This window comes from Eleutherodactylus coqui, chromosome 3 (assembly GCF_035609145.1).
Source record: "Eleutherodactylus coqui strain aEleCoq1 chromosome 3, aEleCoq1.hap1, whole genome shotgun sequence".
Classification (NCBI taxonomy): Eukaryota; Metazoa; Chordata; class Amphibia; order Anura; family Eleutherodactylidae; genus Eleutherodactylus; species Eleutherodactylus coqui.
In genome coordinates, this window is record NC_089839.1 from 219,932,377 (window position 1) to 219,946,568 (window position 14,192).

The following is a 14,192-nucleotide window of genomic DNA, read 5'->3' on the forward strand; positions in this document are numbered from 1 at the left end:
TACTGCTGTTACACTGTGAATATAGAGGAATGGTGACACCTCTCCAGACAATCCAAGTGAGTGGAGATAGTTGTGGGATCTGTAACGTCCCAGGAAGATATGGAATAACGGCTATTCCCTCCAGTACATAGAAATCCCGAATAACTCATCTGTCATTCTGTTACATAGTGAGCAGTATTAAAGAAGTTATATTCTTGTGCATAGGGGGCAGTATTATAGTAGTTATATTCTTGTACATAGGGTACAGTATTATAGTAGTTATATTCTTGTACATAGGGGGCAGTATTATAGTAGTTATATTCTCGTACATAGGGGCAGTATTATAGTAGTTATATTCTTGTACATAGGAGGCAGTATTATAGTAGTTATATTCTTGTACATTGGAGCAGTATTATAGTAGTTATATCCTTGTACATAAGGAGCAGTATTACAGTAGTTATATTCTCGTACATAGGGGCAGTATTATAGTAGTTATATACTTGTACATAGGGGCAGTATTACAGTAGTTATATTCTTGTACATAGAAGGCAGTATTATAGTAGTTATATTCTTGTACATAGGAGGCAGTATTATAGTAGTTATATTCTTGTACATAGGGGGCAGTATTATAGTAGTTATATTCTCGTACATAGGGGGCATTATTATAGTAGTTATATTCTTGTACATTGGAGCAGTATTATGGTAGTTATATCCTTGTACATAATGAGCAGTATTACAGTAGTTATATTCTCGTACATAGGGGCAGTATTATAGTAGTTATATTCTTGTACATAGGAGGCAGTATTATAGTAGTTATATTCTTGTACATAGGAGGCAGTATTATAGTAGTTATATTCTTGTACATTGGAGCAGTATTATAGTAGTTATATTCTTGTACATTGGAGCAGTATTATAGTAATTATATTCTTGTACATAGGGGGCAGTATTATAGAAGTTATATTCTTGTGCATAGGGGGCAGTATTATAGTAGTTATATTCTTGTACATTGGAGCAGTATTATAGTAGTTATATCCTTGTACATAAGGAGCAGTATTACAGTAGTTATATTCTCGTACATAGGGGCAGTATTATAGTAGTTATATTCTTGTACATAGGAGGCAGTATTATAGTAGTTATATTCTTGTACATAGGGGGCAGTATTATAGTAGTTATATTCTCGTACATAGGGGGCATTATTATAGTACTTATGTTCCTGTACATAGGGGGCAGTATTATAGTAGTTATATTCTTGTACATAGGAGGCAGTATTATAGTAGTTATATTCTTGTACATAGGGGGCAGTATTATAGTAGTTATATTCTCGTACATAGGGGGCATTATTATAGTACTTATGTTCCTGTACATAGGGGGCAGTATTATAGTAGTTATATTCTTGTACATAGGAGGCAGTATTATAGTAGTTATATTCTTGTACATAGGGAGCAGTATTATAGTAGTTATATTCTTGTACATAGGGAGCAGTATTATAGTAGTTATAGTCTTGTACATAGGAGGCAGTATTATAGTAGTTATATTCTTGTACATAGGGGACAGTATTATAGTAGTTATATTCTTGTACATAGGAGGCAGTATTATAGTAGTTATATTCTTGTACATAGGGAGCAGTATTATAGTAGTTATATTCTTGTACATGGGGAGCAGTATTATAGTAGTTATATTCTTGTACATAGGAGGCAGTATTATAGTAGTTATATTCTTGTACATAGGAGCAGTATTATAGTAGTTATATTCTTGTACATAGGGAGTAGTATTATAGCAGTTATATTCTTGTACATAGCATTATAGTAGTTATATTCTTGTACATAGGGGGCAGTATTATAGTAGTTATATTTCTGTACATCGAGGGCAGTATTATAGTAGTTATATTCTTGTACATAGGGAGCAGTATTATAGTAGTTATATTCTTGTACATAGGGGGCAGTATTATAGTAGTTATATTCTTGTACATAGGGGGCAGTATTATAGTAGTTATATTCTTGTACATAGGGGGCAGTATTATAGTAGTTAAATTTTTGTACATAGGGAGCAGTATTATAGTAGTTATATTCTTGTACATAAGGGGAAGTATTATTGTAGTTATATTCCTGTACATAGAGGGCAGTGTTATAGTAGTTCTATTCTTGTACATAGGGGGCAGTATTATAGTAGTTAAATTCCTGTACATAGGGAGCAGTATTATAGTAGTTATATTTTTGTACATAGGGGGTCAGTATTACAGTAGTTATATTCTTGTACATAGGGGGCAGTATTATAGTAGTTATATTCTTGTACATAGGAGGCAGTATTATAGTAAGTATATTCTTGCACATAGGGGCAGTATTATAGTAGTTATATTCTTGTACATAGGGGGGCAGTATTATAGTAGTTATATTCTTGTACATAAAAGCAGTATTATAGTAGTTATATTCTTGTACATAGGGGCAGTATTATAGTAGTTATATTTTGTACATAGGGAGCAGTATTGTAGTAGTTATATTCTTATACATAGGGGGCAGTATTATAGTAGTAATATTCTTGTACATAGGAGGCAGTATTATAGTAGTTATATTCTTGTACATAGGAGCAGTATTATAGTAGTAATATTCTTGTACATAGGAGGCAGTATTATAGTAGTTATATTCTTGTACATAGGGGCAGTATTATAGTAGTTATATTCTTGTACATAGGAGGCAGTATTATAGTAGTTATATTCTTGTACATAGGGAGCAGTATTGTAGTAGTTATATTCTTATACATACGGGGCAGTATTATAGTAGTTATATTCTTGTACATAGGAGGCAGTATTATAGTAGTTATATTCTTGTACATAGGGGGCAATATTATAGTAGTTATATTCTTGTACATAGAAGGTAGTAGGATAGTATTTATATTCTTGTACATAGGTGGCAGTATTATAGTAGTTGTATTCTTGTACAGAGGAGGCAGTATAATAGTAGTTATATTCTTGCACATAGGGGGCAGTATTATACTAGTTATATTCTTGTACATAGGGGGCAGTATTATAGTAGTTATATTTTTGTACATAGGGGCAGTATTATAGTAGTTATATTTTTGTACATAGGGAGATAGGGAGCAGTATTGTAGTAGTTATATTCTTATACATAGGCGGCAGTATTGTAGTAGTTAAATTCTTGTACATAGGGGGCAGTATTATAGTAGTTATATTCTTGTACATAGGGGGCAATATTATAGTAGTTATATTCTTGTACATAGGAGGTAGTAGGATAGTATTTATATTCTTGTACAGAGGAGGCAGTAGTATAGTAGTTATATTCTTATATATAGGAGGCAGTATTATAGTAGTTATATTCCTGTACATAGGGGCAATATTATAGTAATTATATTCTTGTACATAGGGGGCAGTATTATAGTTTTTATATTCTTGTGCATAGGAGGCAGTATTATAGTAGTTATATTCTTGTACATAGGGGGCAGTATTATAGTAGTTATATTCTTGTACATAGGAGGCAGTATTATAGTAGTTTTATTCTTGTACATAGGGGGGGTATTATAGTAGTTATATTCTTGTACATAGGGGGGCAGTATTATAGTAGTTATATTCTTGTACATAGGAGGCAGTATTATAGTAGTAAATAACAATTCTTCTACATCTGCAGGCTGGCGGAGAGGCAGTGCTGTATTTCCTACATCAAAGATAACACGTGTATTGCTGGGATGATTGCAGCCAAAGAAGATGGAATTTGTCTACAAACAGAGAACGATCTGTGTGAGAGGTCGCACTTTAAGGTGAGTTTGTGTTTATCATGGTATGATACTGTTTGTCCCACTTTAGGTCAGGTGATATTTTGTAGTACAGAAGATCATAGTATTAGTATAATGCATAGGTCTGGAATGAGGCTGCACCTAGTGGCCATCAGTGGCACTGCATGAGATGTAGACGCAGCAGAATTCTGGGGCTTTAAAGGGGTTATCCGGCCATAAACATTAAATGTCATTACTTCTGTTTGCCCATATACATTGTGCATGGAAAATGATGCAAAATGATGCAAAGTTATTGACTTACCTGTAGGGGTGCCCCCCCCCCCCCCCCCCCCCCGTATTTCTCCTCCGTCGTCCCTGGTTACGACAAGAAATCTTCTTTTCTTCTTTTCGGGCCATAGCAGTTCTCGGGAACGAGCCTCTTCTCATCCGCGCATGCGCAGTGCTTATTTCTTCAGCCGTGACCGCGCTCCTTCTGGAAGCCTTGCATGCGCAGTACACTCACTTACTGGTTTCAGATACCAGTGGAGTGAGTGTCTGCCTGCCGCTGCTGCTGCTGGACGAGAGGCACCGACGTCATCGGGAGCGCGCACATCGGAGCATATACAGTGGTGCACCATGAGAGAAGACCCATGGTGCACCATGGGAGAAGACCCGCGGCGCCATCTTTGAACAGAATTTTTAGTAAGTTAAGAAAAAGCTGCTGCAGGTAAGGGGAAAGTGCTATTTAAAGGGGTTTTAGTGTATCTTTTAATCGCTTTGATTTGCAGGTGGCATCTGCAAAAAAAAAACAACTTTATCTGCAGGACAACCCCTTTAATGCTTCAGAATCATTACCAGCGTCCTGCACCATCTTTTAGCAGCAAGGTTTTCATATAAGACTGTGTGGACTGTGGAATCCCAAGGTGTAGGGCTCTGAATCATCATGTTACCTCTACAACCTCTCTATTTTCTCTATTGATTTGCGTATTTTTGCCCTTTTCTCCTGCTTACACTGTAGCTGTGCTGTGACTGCTGCTCTCTGGGCCTGAAGATCAAGAAGGAAGGACATTCGTGTGAGTCTAATCTGAATTTGGGGTACCCCTGTAACCACATGGTAATGCTGTGCTGTAACGGAGAGGAGCAGTTACTTTCACCGGATATCAAACTCCTGTCAAAACCTGAACCAACAACTAAAGCTGAAATAGGCAAGTATGACAATCTTCACATATTAATCGGTGTACGGAGCTGTTCAACTTTTTTTTATTGCTCAGTGTAGCTAAATGAAACAACTTTGCAAATAGTTATGATTTAAGGATTATTCCCTTCTGCGCAAGTTATCTCCTATCCAAGGTTTTTGCCTTGCTGAGATGGGAATATCGCTGTGAAATCTCCTACTGTATTATTGCTACAGCTCCTATGCAGATCTATGTGTCTCCATGGTTACAGACTACAACAAGCCCTGTGTAGTCGGATACTTTCCTTTGCCTCCTTCTCTACTGTCCAGTTAGAGCAATTGGAATAAGGGCCCTCTTAGATGGGGCAACTATCAGGCGCAGATGGCCAACAGTTGTCCCAGTGATGATCGTTCCTGTGCTTTTACACAGGAGGATCCATTGCTCAGTGAATGGAGCTGGAAATAGTTCCGGCCCTCCTGCCTTCATTTACAGTAAACAGGCAGTCATTCATTAATAAATGACTGCCTGTTTACACAGGCGGATGTTTGATTTTTATGCCTGGATGATCCAAATAACACACGAATTATCATTCGCCATTCAGATTGTGCAGGCATTTACACTAACCATAATTGTTCAGATTCCCTCGATAGAGCGAGAATCTGAACGATAATCATTCAGTGTGAAAGGACCCTAACACATGACTGCAGGGTCAGTCTGTTGTAGTCTGTTACCATGGAGACGCATCATTCTGCATAGGAGCTGTTGTCTTCAGAGCCCAGTTCATACTAATATCCCAAGAAAAATCAGCAGAATTGAATGTTCACCCCAATCCCCTTCACAGGTAGAGTGACGCCCACAAAAATGTTCCAATTTGATTAAGACGCTGAAGCCTTGTCATCTCCTCCGCCTTTTTATGTTCAGATGTAGATGAGTGCGCCCTGAATACACACACCTGCGGGAATGGTGAGCGCTGTCTGAACACGGTTGGATCCTTTGTCTGCATCCCAGAGGTGATATGTGAGACGGGGTTCATGCTGGAAGATGGAGTTTGTCAAGGTGAGGATTAACCCTTTATTATCTCAGAGCAAAGGCCCCTTTACACTTATACTACAATTTCCGTTGTTCAGCACTGTTATCGGAGCCGAACAGTGAAAATACTGGAACTGCCAGATACAATAAATGCTGGACCTGAGCGGCGCCAGACAGACTCTATTGACTAGAACGAGGCCTGTACGGCTTCTGGCATGCTGGCTGAAATTTTCACGGATGAAATAATGCAACATGCAACGCCATTTCATCCGAAATTTTGTGTTGGATCTGTGACTGGGTCTCCAAATGGAGCTTCCAGTACAAATGTAAACATGGCTTAATAACATTACCTGAGTGTAGAAATAAAGCTTCATCATAGTAAAATGAATAATAAATACCTCTGCTTTCTGTCAGGAGAGAGATTCATTGCTTTACAATCAAAGGTTGATAGGCATTGTAGACCCTATAGACCCACCGTAGTTTGCAATTACCGTGTTTGTTATAATGTATCCTTGTAGGTAATACTTTGTTATAATTTATAAGTGTAGAGAATACTATTATAGAGTATCATAGTAAACAATCTTATTACAGATGTATCAGCTTAGTGAGTCCTCTGCTGCAATGTATCATTGTAGTATAGTCTCTGCTATAATGTATCAGTGTAGACAATCCTATGCTAAGGCTGCATTCAGACGAACGTATAGCGGCTCGGTTTTCACGCTGAGCCGATATACGTTGTCCTTGTGTGCAGGGGGAGGGAGGATGGAAGAGCCAGGAGCAGGAACTGAGCTCCCGCCTCCTCTCCGCCCCTCTGCACTATTTGCAATGACAGAAGGCGGGATGGGGGTGGGGCTAAGGTCTCCGAATTAGCCCCGCCCCTGGCCCGCCTCTTCCCATTGCAAATAGTGCAGAGGGGCAGAGAGGAGGCAGAGAGGGGGCGGGAGCTCAGTTCCTGCTCCTGGCTCTTCCATCCTTCCCCCCCCTGCACACGAGGACAATGTATATCGGCTCGGCGTGAAAACCGAGCTGATATACGTTCATGTAAACGCACCCTAAGGCCTACATGTGAATGTGAAGCCATTGTGTTTCAGCCTTCATAAAAATAGTCGTTAGTTTGTGCACTTGTTGTTAAGCTTAAATGGCATTAGTTCAGTCTTTTGAATGACTTAATGACTTTATTTACCCAGTCATTAACACAATGACTCATGTGGCAGAAGACAATGCCTTTTCCTTCTCACTAATTTAAAAACCTCCCAGCTGGAGATTCCTCACATAAACACCCACCCACCTGAGCAAACAACATAGACAGTGTTTACTTAGCAAATGAGGGAAATGGTGAGGATTTAAAATGATTATCTCTGCGTGTAAATGCTTAAAAGTTGTTCACTCAAGCAACAATCGTTGCGTGTAAATGGGCCTTTGGGGTCTTTTTAGACAAGCCGATTATCGTTTGAATGAGTTTAAGCCGAACGCTACGTGAATGAGCCAACAATGATATTTATCCTGAGTAAATGAACATAGAATAAAATGTGAATGACTATCGTTCACTTTCGCTCGTTTGAACAATAACGTTCTGTCTAAAAGCATCTTTACAATGAATCAGGGTAGATATCTTCTGTCAGTGCACAAGTGTGGACAATCCTTTGTTACAATGTATTAGGGTAGACTATCTTTTGTTACAAAGTAAGGGCTCATTCAGACGACCGAATATCAGCCGGGTATTCACGCCGGCCGATATACGGCGTCCCTTTCTGCAGGGGGAGGAGGCTGGAAGAGCCGGGAGCAGTGCTCTGAGCTCCCGCCCTCTCCCTGCCTCCTCTCCACCCCTCTGCACTATTTGCAATGAGAGGAGGTGGGATTGGGGCGGGGCTAAGTACAGGGAATTAGCTCCGCCCCTTGTCCCACCTCCCCTCATTGCAAATAGTGCAGGGGGCGGAGAGGGGGCGGGAGCTCAGTGCACTGCTTCCGGCTCTTCCAGCCTCCTCCCCCTGCAGAGAGGGATGCCGTATATCGGCCGGCGTAAATATGTGGGCGATATACGGTCGTCTGAATAAGCCCTAATTCTGTAGAGAATGCTCTGTTACAATATATCAGTGTAGATATCGTCTGTCAGTATATCCTGTTACAATGTATTAGGGTAGACTATTTTTGTTACAAAGTAACTGTAGAAATCTTTGTTGCAACATATCAATTTGGACAATCCTTTGTTGCAATGTATCAATGTAGAGCAGTGATTCCCAACTGGGAACTCACTATGGCCCCGTTACACGGGACGATTATAGTTCAGAGTTGTTCAAATTGTCACGCTCCCACGGGAATTTGAACGATAGTCGTCCCGTGTAAATGTGTGCAGAGACTGAGTGAGAGTTGTTCAGTCGTTCAGTTTCTGCATGCGGAAAACAGATAGACTAGCAATTCAGTGTAAACAGCAGTCGTTCAGTTCTGAACGACTGTCTGTTTACTGTAAATGGAGCTGGTGGAGGAGAGAACGCCTCCATGCTGGCCACGCTCTGAGCGATACTCACTCCTGTGTAACAGCACAGGAGCGAGCTTCACTGGGATGCGCTGTTGGGCTGTCTATATTGGGCCTAAGAGTGCTGCTGGTGGCCAGACTAGTAATTCTGCCTAAAAGGCGATGTTGGTAATTATTTTTTACCAGCCATTAATAATGGCCGGTAGAAAATAATTAGGCAGCCTGTGGAACCTCGGGCCGGGCAGCATCCCTACAAGCTCGCTGACCTATTCCAACTTGCTCATAACAGATGCTCCGGATGCTGCAGCCATCACATCTACATCCGAGTGCAATGGGATTTTTTTTTTTTACCTCACTCATAGTTTGCAGCATGTTCTATTTTACACAAATCTCACCCATTATTTCCTTTCTCTTGCAGCAATGCTGTGAGAGAAAAATCGCACATGTACATAGAGCCTTTTAAAATAGTCTCGGACTGACCGCTGTCTTCCTCCAGATATTAACGAGTGCTCGTCCAGCCTGGCCCCCTGCAAACATGGATTCATCTGCATAAATACCTTGGGATCGTACGTGTGCCAGCGCAAACACCTGAACTGCAACCGCGGGTACAAACCTAATGAGAACGGAACAGTGTGCATCGGTGAGGAGGGTTCTTATATATATATATACACCTGTATATAGTGCGAAGGTGATTGGCCAGTCCTGGGCCCCGGGTAGATTCTGTTCCAGGGGGCCCCTCAGCACTTACAGCACCAGGGCCCATGTGCAACCCATAATCTATCCTTCCCCTATAGCCCCTCTACATGGTAGTCTGCACTGGACTGTTAGGCTGTATTTATACAGCTGATTTTATGGTGTGCTTCAAAACGCATATAAAAATTATTTTCTATCTCGATGCTGCGCGACAGAAAGATCACAGCATGTCCTATTTTTGGGCGATATCACCCATTATTGTACTTGACTATTTCCATCAGCCCCTTTGATGGTGGATGAAGCGGCACTGCGCATGTACGACTGCTGCTTCATTCAATCTCCTTCTGCTCACTGCACCCCTCACAGTGAGAAGAGAAGGATATGGAACCTCTGTTTTTGGGGTCCGTGGGGGTCTGACCAGTAAGACTTTTCTCATCTATGGATAGGTGATAAAGGTTAGTTTTGGTACAACCCTTTAACCCTGAGTCCTGTCATTGACACGGCCTGGTATATTTGGATGTCATTGGCACAGCCTGGTGCCTGGTATATTTGGATGTCATTGGCACAGCCTGGTGCCTGGTATATTAAGATGTCGTTGGCACAGCCTGTTGTCCGGTATATTAAGATGTCGTTGCCACAGCCTGGTATATTTGGATGTCATTGGCACAGCCTAGTGCCCAGTATATTTGAATATTGTTGGCACAGCCTGGTGCCTGGTATATTAGGATGTTGTTGGCACAGCCTGGTGCCTGGTATATTAGGACGTTGTTGGCACAGCCTGGTGCCCGGTATATTAGGATGTCATTGGCATAGCCTGGTGCCTGCTATATTAGGATGTCGTTGGCACCTGACCTGTTCCTTTATTCCAGACATTGATGAATGTGCTGGAGGAGCGCACAACTGCTCCAGCGAACAAGCCTGCTACAATCTCCCCGGGTCGTATCGCTGTGACTGTAAGGCCGGCTATCGCTTTGACACATTCCGGAGGCGATGTCTGGGTACGTGTCATGCTGAATATTCATCGTATTCTACCGTAGACTCCATTACATGCAGCTACAGCGTCTCCTCTTCCTTCAGATGTCAATGAGTGTTGGGTGTATCCTGGGAGAATGTGTCACCACACATGTGAAAATACCGTGGGCTCTTACCGCTGCTCGTGCTTCGCTGGATTCCAACTGGCGCAGGATGGGCAACATTGCGAAGGTAAATCTATTTACATGCCTGCTGTCATTACAACTGACACAGGCAACAGATGCTGCATGATAATCTGTATCTTCCATTCCATAAACTCTCAATGATGTATCTCTCACTGTCCATCCTGCGTGTCAGTCTACACTGTAACTCTCATTACATTCATAAACCAAGAGCTTAGGATGAACAGGGCTATATAATCATTGACATACTTGATTCTGGCTTCATCACCAACTCTTCATCATTTTTGGTAGATTGTTCACGACTATAGTGCAGCAGATCATGTGACCTGTGATTATTTTATGCAGATGTTAACGAGTGTGAGCAGAACCCGTGTAACCAGGAGTGCACCAACGTCTACGGCTCCTACCAGTGCTACTGCAAGGAGGGATATAAGCTGGGCGATGACGGCACCACCTGCGAAGGTAACGGTGATTTCAGGCTCTGTATGGTGCTGGTGCGCAGTATGACAGGGGCGGAACTTGAAGCTGCTGGACCCCAATGCAAAATCTGTAACAGGACCCCCAATTATAATGCTTCACTAAGGCCTCATGTCCACGGGCAAAAGAAGAATTAAAATCCGCAGCGGATTTTAACTCTTCTCCTGCCCGCGGATCCGCACCCCATAGGGATGCATTGACCACCCGCAGGTAGATAAATACCCGCGGATCGTCAATAAAAGTGATTTAAAAAAAAATGGGGCTTGAAAAAATCTGGACCATGCTCCATTTTCGTGCGGGTCTCCTATTGAAGCCAATGGAAGCCGTCGAGATCCACGGGAGACCAAAATCGGAATTTACTCACCTGCTCCGGATCTTCCCTTTGCCGCGGCTTTATCTTCTCTCCGTCGCGGCCGGATCTTTTTTCTTCGGGCCGGCGCATGCACGCGGCACGCAACCGACGTGCCCTGCGCATCCGCCGGGCCGAAGAAAGAAGATCCGGCTGCGACGGAGAGAAGATGAAGCCGCGGTGAAAACAAGATCCGGAGCGGGCGAGAGGTGAGTTAATTCTTATTTTTATGCCTCATGTCCGCGGGGCAGGAGGGACCCGCTACGGATTCTACATGGAGAATCCGTAGCGGGCCTGATTTTCCCCGTGGACATGAGGCCTTATAGTACTGGTTTCGTTACATGGAGAAGAGAGACCTTCTAAAGCCCCAAATGCTCCAGGGCCTGAATACAACCTCATCCTCCATGCCCATAGTTGTGCCCCTGCTGTGTGGTGCTATTGTTGGTGCACTGTATGACCCTCCCATTGTGTGGGAGCCCTGATTGATACACTGCATAGCATTGTTATTGTTGCACCATGTGGCCCTGTTCTTGATGCACTGGATGATATCTTGAATGGTATACTGGATGGTCCCATTATTGGTGCTCTGCATGGTCCTCCTATTGGTGCACTATTTAATGAAGCATCATAACTATTGGTTCCTTTCTATTTCAGATATTGATGAATGTCGCCAGAGTATCGGATCTCTGTGCACTTTTGCCTGCGTCAACACCCCAGGAAGTTACCAGTGTGCGTGCCCGGAGCATGGGTATATAATGTCCGCCAATGGGCTAACATGCAAAGGTATAAAGTAGCAAAATTAAACTTGCAGCGTCCGTAACGTTTACATTTCCCATTAACAACTTTGTAAAATACAAAATAATCCAGCAGCAAAACACAGCAGAAGGTTTTCTCTCAGCCGCACCCATCATCAATTCCTGAGTGACACTTTACATGGAGTATCATAAGAGCCAAGGACACAAAGCTCCTAATAGGCATTGTGTAAGCTGTAGCTCCATCTAGTGGGCAGTCATGTGTAGTGCAGGATAATCAACGTGATATTTCCTGCTACAAACAATATGAAGATGGACTTTAAATTAAAGATGTAAATCAGTTTAGAATATGCTTGTGATCACTGAAAGACCATTTTATAACTCGCATTCAGGTCTTTATTCTGCCTGCAAACAGCTGTGACTTGTACAAGCTCATTAGCATGATTGCACTATAACAGATTGCTTAATTTATAGCTACATTTATTTCGTATTTTGTTTTTCCATGGTCAGACATTGACGAATGTGAAATTGGAACCCACAACTGCTCATCATCGGAGGAATGTTTCAACGTGCAGGGGAGTCACAAATGTCAATCCTTTGACTGCCCAGAAAATTACCGAAGAGTCTCCAACATGTAAGTTTATAGAAGGCAAATGTGTGTATATTGTAGGGTTCAATGTATACAGTCAGCTCCTGAGCTCCCTCTAGTGGCAGCTGCAAGCAGACAGAATTTTATCAAGTAACTCAATGGGGCATATTGGACTAGCATTCCATACACCAATCTAAGTAAACGATGTGCTGGCGTCAGACAAATGCATAGAGAAGTGCAAGTCTCTTAATAAATTAGTCATTTCTCGTAGTACCTCCATGTGCCATTTTAAATCCCACGCCGACTACATGCCGGAATAGAATTCAGATATAATTTACACCAGTTTCTGGTGTACAAAGCTTAACCACTTCCTGGCCACCTAATGTTACTTTTCGTTGGGCGGTTGTGAAATGCGTATGGACCGGGCTCGGGAGCGGAATCTGCTGCATACCTGACAGACACTGCTAAGTGCTGCGATCACAGTAAGCTCTGATCATGACAGTTAACTCTTTAGATGCAGTGGTCAAAGCTCACTGTGTGTTTAAACAATCAGTGGGAGGGGAGGCGCTCCCTCCCGGGCCTCATCGGCACTTACCGCCATGCATACTGAAGGCTCCCAGACCTGCCATGCATATATGTATATAAAGTCTTGATAGGCCACATTAAAAATTGCTATATACTATAGTACTGAAGTATTGCAGTATATAGTACAAGCAATCAAATAAGCTCTACAAAAATTTTTTTAAAGAGATGGGCGGCGGAAAGCAGTTTTTAAGAAAAATTCATTACTTTTGAAAGATAGAAAATTTTTTTAAAAAACTATATAAATTTGGTATTGCTTTAATCATACTGACTAATAGAACAAGGTTTATATATTTTTAATGCTGTAAAAATTAACCTGCCCCAAAAAATGGCACTGTTTATTTATTTATTTTTTTAATTTCTCTTCACTTAAACATTTGTCAAAGTTTTTCCGTACATTAAATGGTAGCATTAAAAATACAACTCACCCTGCAGAAAACAGGAAGGCAGGGACAAAAAAACAAAAAAATGAAACTTCTCTGGTTCTGAAGGAGTTAAAGCGGTTTTCTGGGACGTTACTATTGGTAACTTATTATCAGGATAGGTAATCAGTCAGAAGTGTCTAAAGGCCCATTTACACGGAGCGATGATCACTCAAACGACAGTCTGAGTGACAGCTTTGAGCGATCATTTTGCATAAACTATTAAGTAGCTGCTCAGCTACTTAAGAGCAATTAGGTGTGCAAATGAAGCCTTAGCTGAAAGCAGTTAATAGCCCGAGGGCTCTTATCTGCTTTCAGTTCCTTTGTCCTCTAACCTATTAGCACTACCAGTGGAGAACTGCTGATAAAGGACGATTTTTAGGTTGGACTGAATTTGATCAGCTAGCAGTGCATAAAAAGTGCATGATGGGCGCACATTTAGATGCAATGATTATCGCTTTTTAGCGATTTTTGAGTGATCATCGCTCCGTGTAATTGGGCCTTTACTGCTGATTTGTTATTTTAACACTTGGGTTGGGTTTCCTTAACCCATTTAGGTAATAATGTCACCAATTCTGTCCCATAATAAATAGTGCCACTCTTTCTGTCCCCGTAATAGATAAAGCCACCTTTTCTGCCTGTGTAGGTAATAATGTCACATTTTCTGCCCCAGTATTAATAATGCTTCCTTTTTTGCCCCTGTAATTATTATTTTTTTAAACCCTTACAAAATTGGATCTCCCTGCTTCTCACCGGATCTGCCAAACCAGAGCTTGTGGCCCCCTCAGCCTGCTA

General features: G+C 41.8%; 1 protein-coding gene across 2 annotated transcripts in view; it reads left to right on the plus strand.

The window, feature by feature from the left end:
* The window catches only part of FBLN2 (fibulin 2), a 48,313-nt gene that overhangs the window by 32,657 nt on the left and 1,464 nt on the right, over positions 1-14,192 (plus strand). For both annotated transcript variants that reach the window (XM_066596944.1, XM_066596943.1), the window contains 9 exons: positions 3,618-3,747; positions 4,721-4,907; positions 5,799-5,933; positions 8,876-9,019; positions 9,942-10,070; positions 10,150-10,275; positions 10,572-10,688; positions 11,707-11,835; positions 12,315-12,438. In XM_066596944.1, the coding sequence (XP_066453041.1) occupies positions 3,618-3,747; positions 4,721-4,907; positions 5,799-5,933; positions 8,876-9,019; positions 9,942-10,070; positions 10,150-10,275; positions 10,572-10,688; positions 11,707-11,835; positions 12,315-12,438 (1,221 nt within the window). The remainder of the gene's footprint in view (positions 1-3,617; positions 3,748-4,720; positions 4,908-5,798; positions 5,934-8,875; positions 9,020-9,941; positions 10,071-10,149; positions 10,276-10,571; positions 10,689-11,706; positions 11,836-12,314; positions 12,439-14,192) is intronic.